The 17,154-nt window shown below is 43.4% G+C and overlaps 2 protein-coding genes across 4 annotated transcripts; one reads left to right on the top strand and one right to left on the bottom strand.

Moving 5' to 3' along the window:
• The first annotated feature begins 461 nt into the window (after positions 1-461).
• On the top strand, positions 462-10,151 carry LOC119277168 (alpha-mannosidase I MNS4-like). 3 transcript variants are annotated; one of them, XM_037558412.1, is made up of 17 exons: positions 466-689; positions 3,019-3,138; positions 3,231-3,323; positions 3,880-3,966; positions 4,899-4,989; positions 5,494-5,549; positions 5,925-5,997; positions 6,109-6,218; positions 6,560-6,610; positions 6,839-6,927; positions 7,218-7,299; positions 7,382-7,495; positions 7,703-7,782; positions 8,026-8,161; positions 8,656-8,726; positions 8,810-9,026; positions 9,513-10,151. In XM_037558412.1, the coding sequence occupies exons 1-17, from the start codon at positions 537-539 to the stop codon at positions 9,909-9,911; spliced, it is 2,022 nt and encodes a 673-aa protein (XP_037414309.1). In that variant the 5' UTR covers positions 466-536; the 3' UTR covers positions 9,912-10,151. The 3 variants fall into 3 exon arrangements, with proteins under 3 accessions (XP_037414312.1, XP_037414309.1, XP_037414310.1); XM_037558413.1 differs by having other exon boundaries at positions 553-689; positions 3,231-3,300; XM_037558415.1 differs by lacking the exons at positions 8,656-8,726; positions 9,513-10,151 and having other exon boundaries at positions 462-689; positions 8,810-9,014.
• A 10-nt stretch (positions 10,152-10,161) lies between these two features.
• Positions 10,162-10,947, bottom strand: LOC119277169 (photosystem II reaction center W protein, chloroplastic-like). Its single transcript, XM_037558416.1, has 2 exons — positions 10,778-10,947; positions 10,162-10,691 (listed from the first exon to the last, which is right to left on the bottom strand). Exons 1-2 carry the CDS (start codon positions 10,848-10,850, stop codon positions 10,369-10,371), a joined length of 396 nt encoding a protein of 131 aa, XP_037414313.1. The 5' UTR covers positions 10,851-10,947; the 3' UTR covers positions 10,162-10,368.
• Positions 10,948-17,154: the final 6,207 nt, after the last annotated feature.

The following is a 17,154-nucleotide window of genomic DNA, read 5'->3' as shown; positions in this document are numbered from 1 at the left end:
GAGGGCGCACGTCTTGATGCGGTAATCCACGTCGGGGCATCATGTTGGAAGCCTAACACTGGTTCTTGTAGGCCAACCAACCAAACACCCTACATCGTAACACGCTCGACAATCCCAGACGATCTTGGTCGCCAAATCATGCTCTCGACCAAAGAAATGGCTCGCGTAAGCCAATCTGACAGAGAAAGGCCCTCCAAGCCCTGCACTAATCACATAATTAACATATAATTAATATTCTATCTAATACTCCCTCCATAAAAAAATAAGAACATTTTAATGATCTAAATGCTCTTATATTTCTTTAAAGAGGGAGTATTTTTTAGGATATTCTATCTAATATCAAGATGCAATTAATATTCTGCCTCAGCATGCATAGCACGGTGGCATGTTTATTCAGAGCACGTCTCCTCGTATCTTAAAAAAAAAAAACACGTCTCCTGGAGACGGAGTACCCTGTCCTGGCACTGGCACTGGCAGTCCTATCTCCCTCCTCCCGGGCTCCCCCTCGTCTCTCGGGCCCGTCCCCAAACTCGAACATGATGCAGCCGATGCGGCTGCGGCTGCGGCGCCAAGGCCGCGCCTCCGCCCTCCTCTGCCTCTCCGCCGCCATCCTCGCGGCCGCTCTGCTCCCCGGCGCCGCCGTCGCAGACGGCGTCACGCCTTCCGAGGCGCGCCTGCTACGCGACGAGGTACCCCGCCCCTCCCTCAGATCCGCCACTCGTAGGCGCAGCCCGTCCTAGCTTAGTATAGCTAGTTCCGTGATTCCATTACAGTTCGGCTCCCTGCGGCTTGCTGAATGGTGTCGTTTGCTTCAGTTCGATTGCTAGCTGGTTTGGTAATCTGGTGCTAGCCTCCCCGGATTGATCACTTTACTTGGTTTGATTAATTAAATTGTTAGATTCATGGCTTTTGCTGCACCCACAGTTTATTCCTGGAAAAATTGTTAGATTCCTGGCTTCCGTCGCACCCACTGTTTGTTCCAGGAGAACGTGTGTTGTAGGAATCGACTTTCAAGAGTTCACTACCTGGGGCGGAGTAAACCACATGAAACCACCACATATGAGAGCTGTATCATATAACCGTCACTTTCGGTCTTTTCAAAATCCATACCCCCCCCCCCTCCCTCAAGATCATTGTTCGATTGTGAGCATGTCTGCTATTTAAGCCTACTAGCAAACGTGCCCGTGCGATGCACCAGGAGAGATAATTGGTGCGTCTTTCGAACGGTGCCACCAGGAGGCAGGGAGGTGTCCACCAAAACGTCCATCAGCACAACATGACAACATCCGAATGGTGACACCCGACGCTAGCAGGAGCGCGCACGCCGATGTCTAGCAGAAATGTATATTGACGACGCATATATTAATTGCATGTCCACTGAGACCTTCCCAGAATGTTGTGGCCATTATCCGGTCTTTATCTTTTTTTTATTGACATGTGCAACCACGTATCACAATTTTTGGAGCTAATTTTTCATCTGGTTTTTTTATTGGCAATGTGCAGCCACACATTACAATTTTGGAGTTAATTTCTCCATCAGGTCTTTCTTTCTTTTCTATTTCACCACCGGGTCTTTATTTCTTTTCTTTCATTGGCTTGTGCAGCCACGCATCACAATCTGTGGACTTCATTGGGCATCACAATTTGTGGAGTTAATTTCTCCATGGGGTCTTTCTTTCTTTCCTTTTACTTTGTTCCTAGAATAAATGAGCCACACTTTACCCTCTTATCTAGGTGGCTTGCTGATGTTGAGGTAACTCATCGATGTATATAAATTGGTGAAGTTTTGTGTACAGGAGTGAGGTGGTATTATTTAATTTTATAACGAACCAACTCTCTACCACGAGCATTAGCTGGCTCAGGTAGCTGCAGCGGTTAGGATAGGAGGCAAGTCCGTGAGTTCGAACCCCACCCGCGACGATTTTTTTGCTACTTCCGTGCTGTCCCAGCTACCAACCTGGTCCATGTGAAAACTGCGCGGGGCCCAGGGGCCAGCTGGGGATAGATCGACGTGCATGTATATGGCGAAGCGAGCGGACGAAACAAAAATAGAAAATGAAAGCGGACGAAACCAGTATGGCGGACAAATAAATGTAAGAAAAGTTGGTACCAAACCAAGAATATCACCTCCCTTTGTTAGTAAGATTGTGTCATCAGAGGTACCGTTTGGGACTTGAAGCAATTGTCCCTACACCCTACCCCAATTACAAATTACAAAGGCATTCTTGTGAGCATGTCCGTTGAATTTTACTGGACGGGATCATTTTATGAATTTCACTGGACCACACCATTTTCAGGCCTCAAGTTGCCTCAACTTTCTGGTGCTTTTGAGGTTGCCTTGTTTTGAGAAAAAGACTTCACTTTCTTTTTTCCATGCCTTCTTAAATTTATCTTGTAATGAAGCATTTCTGGGTAAAGGCTCTGAATTTTTTGTGCCTTGTGCGAGGCACATTCTGATGATGTTCCCAATGGTAGGATGTGGGGTATAATCCAAGTTATAGCTCATTTTTTATGAGTTGCAGCTTAGGCCAGTTCAGTTATCTGATTTATCCAGGATTCCAAGTATATGTCTTACTCTTGTACTCAACCAAGATAACATCGCGTATTAACTTGTTAACCAATCATGTTTGTAACAGTATCTTACCTTGGCCGGCAGTAGTGGCAATAACTCGAGAGTCTCTAAATGGCACTAGTAAATGTCTACGTGCAATGCACGTTGATATTAGGAGAAAATTAATTGCACATTAATACTAATAGGTAGTATATACTTAGGTGTTAATTATGTAATTAGCACATGCGTTGATATTTGGTATAATATTATTTGCACGCTAAACATGTTGAAAGCTCACCATTGGAGCAATCTAGGTTGTTGGATTGACATGGTTTGATGGCCATGATGAATTGGGTCTGCCCGTTTGGGTGGTATAGATAAGAACAAGCTAGCATAGTTTTTAATGCCCTGTATTGACCTAAACTTTGTTGAAATGCTAACAGATAGAACTATATATTTTTATGCAGGTGAAAGATATGTTTTATCATGCATTTGATGGGTACATGCAACATGCTTTTCCACTTGACGAGTTGCGACCGTTGAGTTGTCAAGGGGAAGACTCCCTTGGTGGTTATGCACTTACTCTTGTAAGAACTAGCAAACTGGTTCCTCAGTATTTTTGCAAACATCTGTTACTTTAGTGGATTATCATTAATCACGAACAAACATTGTTGAACAGATCGACTCTTTGGATACTCTGGCTTTACTGGGTGATAAGGAGAGATTTGCTGCTGGTGTGGAGTGGGTTGGTAAGAACGTCCGCTTTGATATCGTAAGTAAACATGAGTGACATTTAGTGAATCTGGTTTCACTAATTACAGATCTAACTAAATGCATTTTATTCTTTGCTTGTTAGTTTCTGAGTTAAGAAAATGCGTCCAGTAAATAGCAAAGAAAATGAAGTACTCTCATATCTTAATTTCTGCTGGGCAGCAAAATGATCAACTGCTTGCTGATTAAATTATTATTATCTCAATGAATTTGTTGATCTCCTTCGCAAATGATGACATGAAGTAGCAATACCCTTTTTGGAGCCTTGCATTCTGATTATGTAAAACATATCAGTGTGCTGTGAAGTAGCATGCCCTTTTTGGGGCATTGCAATTTGATTATGAAAAACATACCATATCTATTATGTAGGTACCCCGTTAATTCGTTATATTTGATTGTTCTACTTCTACTTAGCGTACTTGTTTTTTCGTCTGAATTTCAGCGTGTACAAATCAGAATGTTTCTTCCTTATGGCATTTATGAGTCTGTTTATTAACACTTGATTGTTGTGTAGAACTCACACCATTTGAGTAATCATGTTTCCTTTGTGCATGCAGAACAAAACTGTCTCAGTTTTTGAAACCAATATACGTATACTGGGGGGTCTGTTATCAGCTCACCTGATTGCCAGTGACTATGCCACTGTATGTCTGCTCGATCCTATCTCATCTTTGCTGTGATTGTTTATGTTCTTACCTATTTCCCGATAACATCACTTTTAGTATGACATGAAAAGCATACACTTATAGATGTAAACTATAATATATACTTTAGTAAAGCGTAAAAATCTTACTGAAGCAGCAGCTGTGGTGCAAAACAAAGCTACTAATGTAAGAACATTTTTTTGAACTGAAATTTGCAAGACCATATTGATAATATGTATGCCTACTTTTGACACCAAACTGTAACTTATTACTTGGGAATAACCATGCGAAATATTTTAGTTTTAGTCCCTCTAGACCATTTGTATCCCAATTTCAACACTTCTGTTTTTTGTTTGAGATTATTTCGTGATATTACAATGGCTGAATGTGATGCATTAAGTAATAGGCATGGTCACGTGTCAGTTTTTTCTTTAGTTTGCCACGTTTCACTAAAAGCACCCACATGTAATGAAGAAAATGTTTTCATTAAAAAGAAAAATAATCCACTGTAAAAAGAGGAGAAAGTGACCAAAGAACGCCTCATCATACTAAACTCTGTTCACCTTATTTGTTCAACTATCAAGTGTGCAGAGTCAATACGATATGGAACCAGTAAAAATGTAACAAGGTTAGATAATGCTTCCACTTTAACTTTCTCAGTCTGAACTACAAAAGTGTGACCATAAATGGATACATATTTCTAAGTGGTGGAACACAAAGAAGCATGACAGTGTGTGAAGCATGCCTTGTGGAGAAAGTATATATACAACTTCTTTTTGTCATCACATGCATGGCTTCAAGTGCTGCGATCTACCAATAAATATCTGCATCAGTTTGAATGACTGAAATTTTACTTATTTTATTTTATTTTGCAAAAAAAAACTGAACATAGATATGGCTCAAGTATTCCAGTATTAACTATTCATTGACAGGGTATGAAGATCGAATCTTATGATGATCAGTTACTTCATTTGTCCGTTGACTTGGCCCAGAGGTTGTTACCTGCATTTGACACTCCTACAGGTTCACTACTTTGTCTATTTGTATCTTTTTGTAATGGAATATGTTATGTATTCCATCAGTACATCAGACATTGGACTATTTTTCACTGGCCAGGGTGGTGGCACTAGACCTAATTACAAGGAAAATCATGTTCATTTTAACAATACACACTCACATACATGTGAAAACACATGGACGGCACACTCATAATGTGAGCATGCACACACACTTCACAAATTTATAAAAAGGAAAATATCTTATATGTGACTTGGCAACATACTGGATTTGCCACTGGAGTTTGGCTGTTGTTGAACCGGTTTCACCGCATAACTGGTGTTTAATGCCACTTCCGATGGCCACAGGTAGAAACGTACACCAAATTGGTTTGGATAAGAAGTTTCCCCTTGCATCTCTCGGTCACTCGTTTATGATGGATTGAGCAAAAAGGCTTTTCATCAAGTTTCTTAGTTCTTATTGTGTTCTGATTTCCTATTGTTTGCCTAACTAGTGCAGTTTGTCTTGTAGGTATTCCATTTGGATCTGTTAATTTATTGTATGGAGTCGATGATGATGAAAGCAAGGCAAGTTTCTTTCTTCTTCCCTTTTGCTAGCTGTAAAGTTTTGCAAAGAGAAACGTCTCTAGAAACATGTTAATTACCGATAATGTTGAGATTTGCTGAGAGTTCCAAAATGCTTATGCATTTTGCTTCAGTAATTTTGGAATGGTTATTCTACTGATTTGTAACCATTAAACATATTACCTGAGTGTTATCTAATCCTCTATCACTTCTGAATTTCCTCTACTCATGTTCAGTAATTTTGACGATAAATACCATCCACATGTCCTGCTTAATCTCTCGTATTCATGCTTGTAACTAGCGCGAGCAAGTTACTTGGCTATTAAGTGGACATGAACATACATTAGATTTGTTGTTGACATCTGGATGTTACTCCAGATAACATCGACGGCTGGTGGCGGCACTTTGGCATTGGAGTTCGGTGTCTTGAGTCGGTTGACTAATAACACTGGTCAGTATTGGCAATATGAATCAGTGTTGTGCTTTGGTCTTGTAGTATCGCTTTCTTATTGTTTGTGCATTATATCATTCTTTGTTAAATTTGCTCCTCCTCCTATCGCAGTTTTTGAGCAAGTTGCAAAAAATTCAGTGCGTGGGATATGGGCACGCAGGTCGAAACTCAACCTTGTCGGTGCCCATATAAATGTCTTTACTGGTGAATGGACACAAAAGGTATTAATTGTTGTCCTCGTCTGATAATTTTTGAGCCACAAAATGTATTTTTCTGCACTCTCGCCGTATAACTCTTTGGTGTACAAGAAGCTAGCTCATGGCATTTGTGTAGGCATGCACCACTGTCTGGGATAAATACCATGTCCCATGCTACTCACTATGTTTATTTATTAAATTAATATGACTGGCCGCACCAGTGGAGTGGAAACATGTTTGTTCTGCGTTTTATCGTCGCTTTTGCTTCTCTGGGGGCCGTGCTAACAATACCAACATAATTACTTCCAATTTTTTCCCTTTGCATTCTTAGTTTCTGAAGATGATTCACCATTACCATCATGCAGGATGCAGGAATCGGCACAAGCATCGACTCGTTCTACGAATATGTTCTGAAGGTGTCCAAAACTCTAAATAATATAGAACATAGATATTTTTTTTTTGGAAAAAGTATTGTACAATCGAATGTAATAAGATAGGCGTGCCAGATATTTTTGAATAATCCTTGATACATGTTTATTCTATAGCTTGACCAAAACCCTGCTCATCATCTAGTTGGTTCTCTCTTAATCTATTTCTTGACCTCCCAACCATGGATTTTAACAGTCATTGTTTTGTATCAACAGGCATATTTATTGTTTGGAGATGAAGAATACTTGTATGTATTTCAAGAGGCTTACAAGGCTGCCATGCACTACCTCCACCATGATCCTTGGTAAAAATGCTATTACCTTTTAAATCGTATTCAACACTGTTAATCCCCAGTATCATGTCATTGTTTGAGGATATTTGGTTATTTTGCAAGGTTGTATTTTTTAAAGGTCAAAGTTGGAATTTGATCTCTATAACATGAAACTGTAACGTATAACTACATAAGTTCAATCATGTTTTTCTTGCTCAGCATATACGGTCAGATAGTTTATCTTTTGATGCTATTGTAAGTTTTTCAGCTGCTTCCTGTTGAATGTTCAAGTTTGATGTCTAATTTTCAAAATTCCATGTTAGGTATATTGAGGTAAATATGAATTCTGGTGCTACTGTTTGGCCACTATTCAATAGTCTGCAGGCATTCTGGCCAGGACTTCAGGTTTGGGTTCTTCATATATCAGAACATATACCAGCTCTGCAGCGCATATTTTAGATAATTGCTTATGCTACTTAGATTTAAGGTTTTAGCTGGAGATGTCGATCCTGCCATTCGAACACATGATGCCTTCTTTAGCGTCTGGAAAAAATATGGGTTCACTCCAGAAGGGTTTAATCTTGCTACGTCCACTGTTCAGGTAATGGAATAACCCAATAAATTTTATACGTTTATGGGTTAATAATTTTTGGTCCTCAAATCTTCTGGCCGGATACACCACAAGCCTTGAACTTCAAATGGAACTATCAACTCTAAAAGACAAATACGGTCCTAGCAAAACTGTATGGAATGAGAGTATTTACCACTTTCTTATTCTCACCATTTCATATGTTCCAATGTTTTATAGAACGGACAAAGGAGCTACCCGCTGCGGCCTGAGTTGATTGAAAGCACATATTGGCTATTCAAGGCTACCAGAGATTATAGGTGTGTTTCTTTGCAAGTAAGATATAGTTTGTTCTTGTGTAAACAGACCAATCTTTTAGATTCTATTGCTCTTACCACCTAAAGGGACATGAAACCTGAGTGAAGCTTTTCATGTATGATTCTTTTATGTGATGCTGATGTGGACAAAAGAAGTGTTCACCTTCGCTAATATTGATTGATGGGAACCAGTTGATTTTTAGTTAAGTGCAAAACTATAACTTTGTTACCATGAAAAATTTGCAGGTACCTTGATGTGGGAAGGGATATACTAGCAAGCCTTCAATATGCTGCTAAATGTCCTTGCGGCTACTGCCACATTTCAGATGTGGAAACCCACAAGCAGGATGACCACATGGAGAGTTTTTTCCTTGCAGAAACGGCAAGTAATTTTATATCAAAATATGCAGTATATTCTTTGCCGATAAAATGCTGGCATGATTTTTTTCGTGGACCAGCGCCATACATCACCTAGATCTACAAATGAGATTAGCATGCGTATGGGTAACTACTTGGTACTTCCTCCGTAAAGAAATATAGAGCGTTTAGATCACTAAAGTAGTGATCTAAACGCTCTTATATTTCTTCACCAGTTCTAAACATTTAGTCATTTTTCTTGTAGGGTATCTTAGTCTACTAACACGAGAGTGAACCATAAACTTCAAAACAATCTCTTCTCTAGACCCTAACATTTATGATTAGATCTGGCAAACTACGAAATATAATCATCTACTTTGTGTCTGCTAAAATTTATGTGCACGTTATATTTCCTCGAGCCCTTCTCCCGAATCATAATATGTATGAATGCTTGACATGAATTAAAAAACAGTCATTTCATGTCTGTGCCAGTTAAATCTAACTACGGAGACATTGCAGGTAAAATATCTCTGGCTTCTTTTTGATTTAGCTGTAGGCCCTGATAACATTGTTGAAAATGGGCCATATAAGTAAGTACGACTCTGGAGTTATTGAGTTCAGTTGATTATTCAGATGTAACATTCCAACTTACCATGTATCGTTGACTCTGCAGATACATATTCAGCACAGAAGGCCATTTGTTACCTGCTACTCCCGAAATAACCTTGGTAGATGAGCATTGCCTTCATTTTGGAGACCGTGGCTACGACAGTGGTGATGGTTCCAGTATACAGCAAAGTGCTAACTGTGCCCAGTTTGATGAAAGACGGACTGTTTCCAGTCAAAATTCATTGTCCAATGTTTTGTTCACAACAAGAGGTTACATCAAGGTATGCTCTACTGCATTTCTGATTAACTTTTCTTAGGCACCTTCTCTGCCTTGCAGAAAGAAAATGGACGATAATGGAACATGTTGTTTAAATTGAATCTGCTTTAATGATATATTAACTGTTTGCATGGAGCATATTTAATTGTGTTATTAACGTCCCACTTGTTGTTACCGGTCCTTCCCTGAAGGTAAGGAAAGATGAGATTGAACAGTGGAATGTATATTTTATCTGAGTAGTTTAGGAGTGGACTTTGGAATGCCATACATGGTTTCCGTGTCAATCTGGTGTTGCGTTCGAGTGTTTATGTAAGAATTAAAGATAATCGGACTTATTTTATGGTTTATTATGGTACTTGTGCCATTCTACAGGAATACCATACTTACCAAGAGGATCTTTTAAGATCTTTTGTCACTTCGATCTAGTATACACGTTGGTTTGAAGTTGAAGGTGCGTTTTTCTTTTCTGACTGCGATATCTTTGTGCTAGGGAGTTTGTCCAGGATTGAGTCATGCACAGAAACTTGGCATATCGTACCATGCCGAAGAGGATAACACGCAGAATTCTAGAAGTCATGAGCACCCCGATGAATCTTATGTGGACCAATCCAGTGTCCAGATTCAATCAAGTTCTGTAATATTGATCTCTCATCCAGCCACAAGCCCACCTGATGAGCCTTCGAAAACCAGGTCAAGAGCTCAACACCTTGAAAATATTGTGGTAACTGGCGATTCTGAGCCAATAGAAGTTACTGATGCTACTGGTGGCTCGTCCGAAGGAAACACTGAATTTTTTTCCGAGGTCACCTTAAGCATCTCTGAACAGATAGAAGTTACTGCTGAAGAGATTGCGTCTCAGGACAATCATATTGAAGATAGTACCAGCTGACCATTAGAGTAGGCACCAGTTTTTCCACCTAACTTGGAGCACCTTGAGAATCAACATTCGTTAACAGATTTTGTTGTAGATCAAAAAAAGTATATTCTGTTGCAGCGATCCGATATATGTACTGTTATATGGTTTTGATCAAAAGCTGATGTAAAGTTATGTACACTAGAAGCAAAGGAACTATATGGCCAAAATGCCACATACCATCACAGATCAGCAATTTTACTGAGAACTTGGACCTATCTGTGCGTGAGTGAAATTTTCCTTGGATGTTTTATTCATTCAAATCGCGAGACGCACGGTCTTCAAGGCGGGGCAAGCAATCCATCTGACCGCGAAACATCTCTCAGAATGGAAACGCTTAGAAACAAATATCCATCTCTGGAATTACATTACACCGATCATGGCGATGCTCGCGAGCGGATTACATGAGACGACGGGAGAAACTATGTGTAGCTTAGAGGGAGAGGCCGCCGGACTCCTCGTCCTCGTCGAGGCCGGAGGTGTAGACGGTGTAGAGCGACCAGATGAGGCCGAAGACGCCCAGGAGGATCCACCCCAGCAGGTTGTTGCTCAGCCCCAGGCTCAGCCCGGTGCCCTCCGTCGACATCCGCTCGTCGACCAGAGCGAGCGCCGGCCCCGCGGACGCGGTCACCGCGCCCGCCGCGGCGAGCAGGGACGCGCTGGCCCCGCGGACGGTGGCGGCAGGGGTCGCCTCCTTGGCGTCCTTGGAGTAGCTGCACCTCACCCTCTCGCTCCTCGTCCTCAGCTGGGGCAGACCTGCACGGTTAATCGGCTCAGCTCAGGCCTGGGCCGCGAACTTTGCACATGGAAAACACGCATGGCGGCACGTAGCGGCTACGTACCTAGGGCCTGTGGCCTGGCGATCGCGGCACGGGCGACGACGGTGGTCGCCGCGGCGGCGCTGATGGTGGCCATTTGTTGCTGTGCTGCGCTGCTTTGCCGCCGGCCTCTGCTGGTGCTGGAGAGTGTGGCTTGCTCGGGTCTTGCTTGGCTAGCGTGTGCTGGTCCGCAGGGTGTTTCCTTAATAAGGCGACGTGTGAAAATATCGAGTTATCGACAATAAGCGAGGCCGCGGATCGCTTGGCACCACCAGGATTGGGTGAGGCGGACATTGGCTATCCTGTCGTGGCCAATTAGCGCTTGCCGCGTGGACCCGCAGATTCTCCGATGGAAATAAGTGGACGTCTGCACAGCGACTCTAGTTTAGCTGAGTGGTACTGGTATTTCGAGAGGAGAAATCGCATGTTGTAGGAATTTTTGCCATGTTGATTAATTAATTGCATGTTGTCCCGATGCTAATTCTCTAGCCCGGCTATAGGAAGTTTTGGCCCCACTTGTTTCATTTCGACCTATTATATAAAACCTACATATACGGTATGTGCATATGCATGCCATAATCCAAGAAGGATAAATTACACTTAGCTTATGGGCTACCCAACTTGCTCAACTTCTTTTAGACGGCCATTGAACTCTTAAACTATGGGCCTGTTTGGTTTGAGGTTAATTTTGTCATAGTTTGCCACTCAAATTTTGCTAAACTTGTCTAACTTAAGGTTCACAAACTCTGAGCCACACTTCTTTTTTTGCGGGAGAAAAGTGAGTTTTATTCCAAGAACATAGGGACACAATCACGTGGCACAAGTTCCATTATACACGGCGGAACTCCTAACAACCACACTGCAGTACAGGATCCGGTGCGGCTATAAGAGGCCAAACAATCTGCAACCCTATTTTGACTTCTAGTAATTTTCTTCGGAATGAACTCCCTTTCCTCCATTAGAGACTTGATTTCAGCAACAAGATGGCCATAGACGGATCTGGACAAACTTGCATCAACGAGTGAAAATAACGCTACTGAAGAGTCTGATTGTACCCATACCGGTAGAGCGGAATGCTGGAGTGCCAGCGCCATACCTTGCATTATTGCATGAATTTCCGCCTCCAAGGCATCCTTACAGTGGAAAAGAACCCGGTAGGCCGAGAAGATGATAGAGCCATCGTGTCGACGCAACAGCAAACCCGTAGCTGCCGAACCGTCCATTGGCTGAAAGGAGCCATCGACAGACAGTGCAACATAACCAGCCGGTGGCGGGGGTCAGGGTTCCACTTCCACTGGAGGAGATACAGGTCAGACTTCCGGTTCTTGGACCACGTTCATCTTCCCCTTGATCAGTTGCTCAGTAGTGAACTGTTCTGATAATCTGAGCGACCTCGGATAGCTGTCCAAAAAAGCGACCGACGCCTCCACTAGTGAATATTGTTTGCCATGAGTGACATCTGAGCGCACACTCCATATACGCCAGCAAAGAAGGATAACCATATCCCGTACTTGTGCTGAGCACGCAGCAAGTACGTGAAGAAGCCAGTCTGGACCCGAATTGACAAGGCACTCACGAGGTGGCAGATTCCACACGCTCCGCATCGCCTCCCATAATGATACCGCATGTGGAGAGGAGATAAGAGCATGAGATGAGTCTTCTCTTTCAATACCGCACGTAGAACAAGTGCCCCGCCTGCTGATATGTCTATAGACCTTGCACTCGTTTGTCGCTAAAGCTCCCGAGCAAGCCTTCCATGCTGAGATACGCATCTTAAGAGGGACTTTAGACTGCCAGAGTAGTTTCCACAACTTTCGATCACCATCTAGGGATGAGCTGGACGCCCCACCTGCAACGCTCTCCTCCCGAGCTGAGGTCGCCAGGTGGTAGGCACTCTTCACAGAGAAAGAGCCGTGCTTTCCAGGATGCCAAGCAATGAAGTCCTCCCTTCTTCTCGGTGAAGCTTTGATCTTTAGAATTTCATTGATGTCCATCTCCCAGAAATGATCCCTGAGCCGTTGTAAGTTCCATGCTCCAGTTTCTTCCAAGAAGTCTGACACACAGTTAAAACGCTAGTTCCTCTTAGGAGTGATTGGTCTACAATCGTGTCCCCGTGGGATCCAAGGGTCCCGCCACGTTCGGATTTTAGACCCGTCTCCAACTCGCCAGGTTATACCTCTCTTCACAAGTTCCATCCCATGGCTGATTCCTTTCCAGACCTCCGAAGCTCGTCCAGAGAACACCGTATCAAGAATATTTCCATTGGGATAATACTTTGCACGCAGCAGGCGAGCGCATAAGCTTTCCGGTGTGTCAACCAGCCTCCAAGCTTGCTTGGCCAACAAGGCTTGATTAAACGCACACATATCTCGAAAACCCATCCCTCCTTTAGCTTTGGGTAAGACCATCTTCTCCCAACTCAACCAAGCCATCTTCCTCTTCCCGTTTTCCACTCCCACCAGTATTGTCTCATAATCTGAGTTAAGTCATCGCAAACGGAAGCCGAAAGCTTGAACACACTCATGACATAGGTGAGGATCGCCTGCGCCATCGACTTTATAAGAATCTCCTTAGTACCAGTGGATGTATATTGCTCTCTCAAATCCACGAGCCTCTTACTCAATCTTTCTTGGGTCTCAAATCTGCCTTTATGCATTCTTCCTTGCGGCACTGGCAGCCCCAAGTACTTAGACTCGAAAACCTCCCGTGAGATACCCAAAGTATGCTTTATAGACTTCGAAACAGCCCCCGGACAGTTTGTGGAGAAAATAATGGAACATTTGGAAGGGTTCAAGACCTGACCCGTAGACTATGCGTAAGTGCTCAACAAATCTTTCACCACCTCTGCCTGGTATGTTGAAGCTCAGAAGAAAAGAAAATAGTCATCCACAAAGAGCAAGTGAGATATAACTGGTGCCCTGCTACAAATTTTTAGTCCCTTTAGCTGACAATCATTAACTGATTTATGGAGAAGAGCAGAAAGTGCATCAGCAACGAAAAGGAACAAAAAGGGGGGCAACGGATCACCTTGTCTAAGACCCCGCGTAGGGGTAAAAGCCTCCAACAACTTCCCATTGAGTTTCACCGACTACTTCATTAAGGACACACATGCCATCACCCTTGTGATCCAAACCTCCGAAAACCCCCACTTGGACAGTGCTTGTTCCAAGAAATCCCAATTAACTCTATCATAGGCCTTGGAGAGATCTAACTTGTAGGCACAACAAGGAGAGTCCGAAGACCGTTTTGCTTGGATATAATCAATGCACTCAAATGCAATTATAGAATTATTAGAAATAAGTCTTCCAGGTATGAAGGCACTCTGATTTTCGGAGATTAATTCCTGCAGGATCGGACGTAACCTGTTGACGATGCACTTGGACACAATTTTGTATATGACATTGCACACACTAATCGGCCGAAAATCCTTCAATTATTTGGGATGGGGAATCTTAGGAATCAAAACAATAGTACCATCATTCACATCTGCGGGCATGACTCTAGAAGAGAAGAACTCGAGAACAACATGCACTATTTCTGACTTCATGGAGCCCCAGTCCCGCTGATAAAACCTTGCCGGGAAGCCATCTACTCCTGGCGCTTTGAGTGGACCAATTTGGAATAGAGCGTCTGACACTTCCTTCTTTGAGTATGGAGCACAGAGAGCCTCATTCATATCTAACGTTACTTTGGGTTGTACGCACTCCAGCACTACCTTCGGTGAAAGTATTGGGTCTTTGGTAAATACCTCCTGGAAATAAGGCCGTGCCATTAGCTCCATATCAGATGGGGCGGTGGACCAGGTACTATCCTCCTTGCGCAAGCGCTGAATAAAATTTTGTCGCGCTCGCCAAACTGCTCTTCTATGCAGGTATTTAGTATTACGTTCACCTTCCTTAAGCCAGCTGATGCGTGACCGCTGCAACCACATCATTTCCTCCCTGTATAGGAGTTCGTCCAACTTATTCATCTTGGTACGTAACAAAAAACTCTACCAGCATTAGTGAGGTGCAAATTCGCCAATTCTAACCTCAGCTTCTCGAGTTTCTTATTAACATTGTCGTACTTTTGCTTACTCCATGCCCGAAGCTGCTTCATCATCTCCTTAAGCGAACTGGATACCGCACCCAGGTTAGCCTCCGGTTTATGAGCACCCCACATATTTTGAATTATCTCTGGTAGAGCCGCCTCCCTATCCCACATGATCTCATATCTTGGCACACTTTGTCTCGGATTATCCGGTAAAGCGATCAACTCAATTACTATAGCACAATGGTTCGAGCAAGATGAAATGACAAGATGGACACGGGAGGCCGAAAAAAGATCCCGCCAAGCATGGTCCGCGCATGCCGTGTCCAGCGGGACTTTGACATTGCTATCATTTGTGTGGCCGTTATCATATGTGAACGACATACCGAGAACCCCAAATCCACAATTTCACACATGTTTAGACAGTCCTGAAAGGCTTGCATTTGTACTTCAGATCGAGTAGTATGTGAGATATGTTCATGCTGCCACATAGCCTCGTTGAAGTCACCACAAACCAGCCATGTATCTGCTGAAATTGCACGTAGAGTTGTAAGATTATCCCACATGATATGCCTATTCTCAACTCTTGGTTCACCGTAAACAAAAGTACCCCACCAACAAGTATCGTTACTCGGGTCCTTCACTTGAACATCAATGTATCACTTACAAGAGTCCAGCACTAGCACCAAAAGGGAATCATCCTAGTACAACGCTAAGCCTCCACTCAAACCATCACAACTAACACCAGCGAAACCTTTTAAGCCCAGCCGCTAATGTAGCTTCTCCATCTTTGATACATCTTGTCTTGTCTCCGAAAGGAAGACAAATTTGGGGGAATTGGCTTTTGAGAGGGCCAACACCTCGCGAACTGTCTAACGGTTCCCCCCACCCCGGCAGTTCCAAGCTAAAACATTCATTGCGTCCGGTGGTCCTCCTCTAGGGAGGCCGCCGATATCTCATTTTGTGGTACATCATCAACCTTTGCACGTTTACTGTTAGAGCTGCTAGTCAGAGAACCTTGCTCCGTATCCTTCCCACTGCCATCAGTAATAGCCAAAATGGCAGTTGTCGCCGGGGGTGGGGTTTGATCATTACTTTTCCCCTCTTCCTCCAGCAAGAACCTCTTACGAACACCTTTGTCACATTCCATCAAAACTGTACCACTCTTAACCAGGCTTGTCCCTGTATCAGTCAGCTCCGGGTCCTGAATAGCAGCCACCTTATCTTTGGCTTTCGGAGGACTGACCTGGGAATTGTTAATAGGTTGTTGCCCCAGTTCCCCTTCCACACGTTTCAAAGGTTGAAAGGATCGAGATGGACCTAGAGGGGGGTGGTGAATAGGTACAATTACAAATTTTAATTGTTACTTAGCAATTTTAGGCAGTAATGCAGAATATGAAGTTGAGCCTAACAATTGCAAGTGTGAAGCTATGAGCTAAGCAAGGTAAACAAGAAACACACATAGGAGAGTAAGTAAACACAATATGATATAAGTAAATACTAAGAGACAAGTAACCACAAGTAGGGAGTTAGGGTTAGGGATAACCGCAACTCTGGGAGACGAGGATGTATGCCGATGTTTACTTCCTTGGAGGGAAGCCGCGTCACCGTTAGAGAGGTGGGTGTTACCACGAAGGCACAGCAACACCACGAAGGCTCACCCTATTCTCCCTTTGAGACAACACCACGAAGACGTTTCTCAACCACTAGTGGTAGACCTTGAGGTAGTCTCCAAACTCTCACAAACTTTCCGGGGGTAATCAAAAAGAAAGATTCCTCCGAATGACTCCTACCGCCTAGGAGTCTCCAACCTCCAAGAATAACAAGAAAAATGGGGAAAATCTCAATACTTGCTCAAATCATGAATTCCTTTGGTGCAAAGTGTTGGGGACGTAGTAATTTCAAAAAATTTCCTACGCACACGGAAGATCATGGTGATGCATAGCAACGAGAGGGGAGAGTGTTGTCCACATACCCTCGTAGACCGAAAGTGGAAGCGTTAGCACAACGCGGTTGATGTAGTCGTACATCTTCATGGCCTAACCGATCAAGCACCGAAAGCACGACACCTCTGAGTTCTTGCACACGTTCAGCTCGATGACGTCCCTCGAACTCCGATCCAGCAGAGTGTCGAGGGAGAGTTCCGTCAGCATGATGGCATGGTGACGATGATGATGTTCTACCGATGCAGGGCTTCACCTAAGCACCGCTACGATATTATCGAGGAGGACTATGGTGGAGGGGGGCACCGCACACGGCTAAGAGATCCAAGGGATCAATTGTTGTGTCTATGGGGTGCCCCCACCCTCCGTATATAAAGGGGGGGGGGAGGAGAGGGCCGGCCAAGGGGAGAGGCACGCCCAAGGGGGGAA

The sequence above is a fragment of the Triticum dicoccoides genome, chromosome 3B (genome assembly GCF_002162155.2).
Source record: "Triticum dicoccoides isolate Atlit2015 ecotype Zavitan chromosome 3B, WEW_v2.0, whole genome shotgun sequence".
Classification (NCBI taxonomy): domain Eukaryota; kingdom Viridiplantae; phylum Streptophyta; class Magnoliopsida; order Poales; family Poaceae; genus Triticum; species Triticum dicoccoides.
This window is presented reverse-complemented; position numbering and strand designations above follow the sequence as displayed.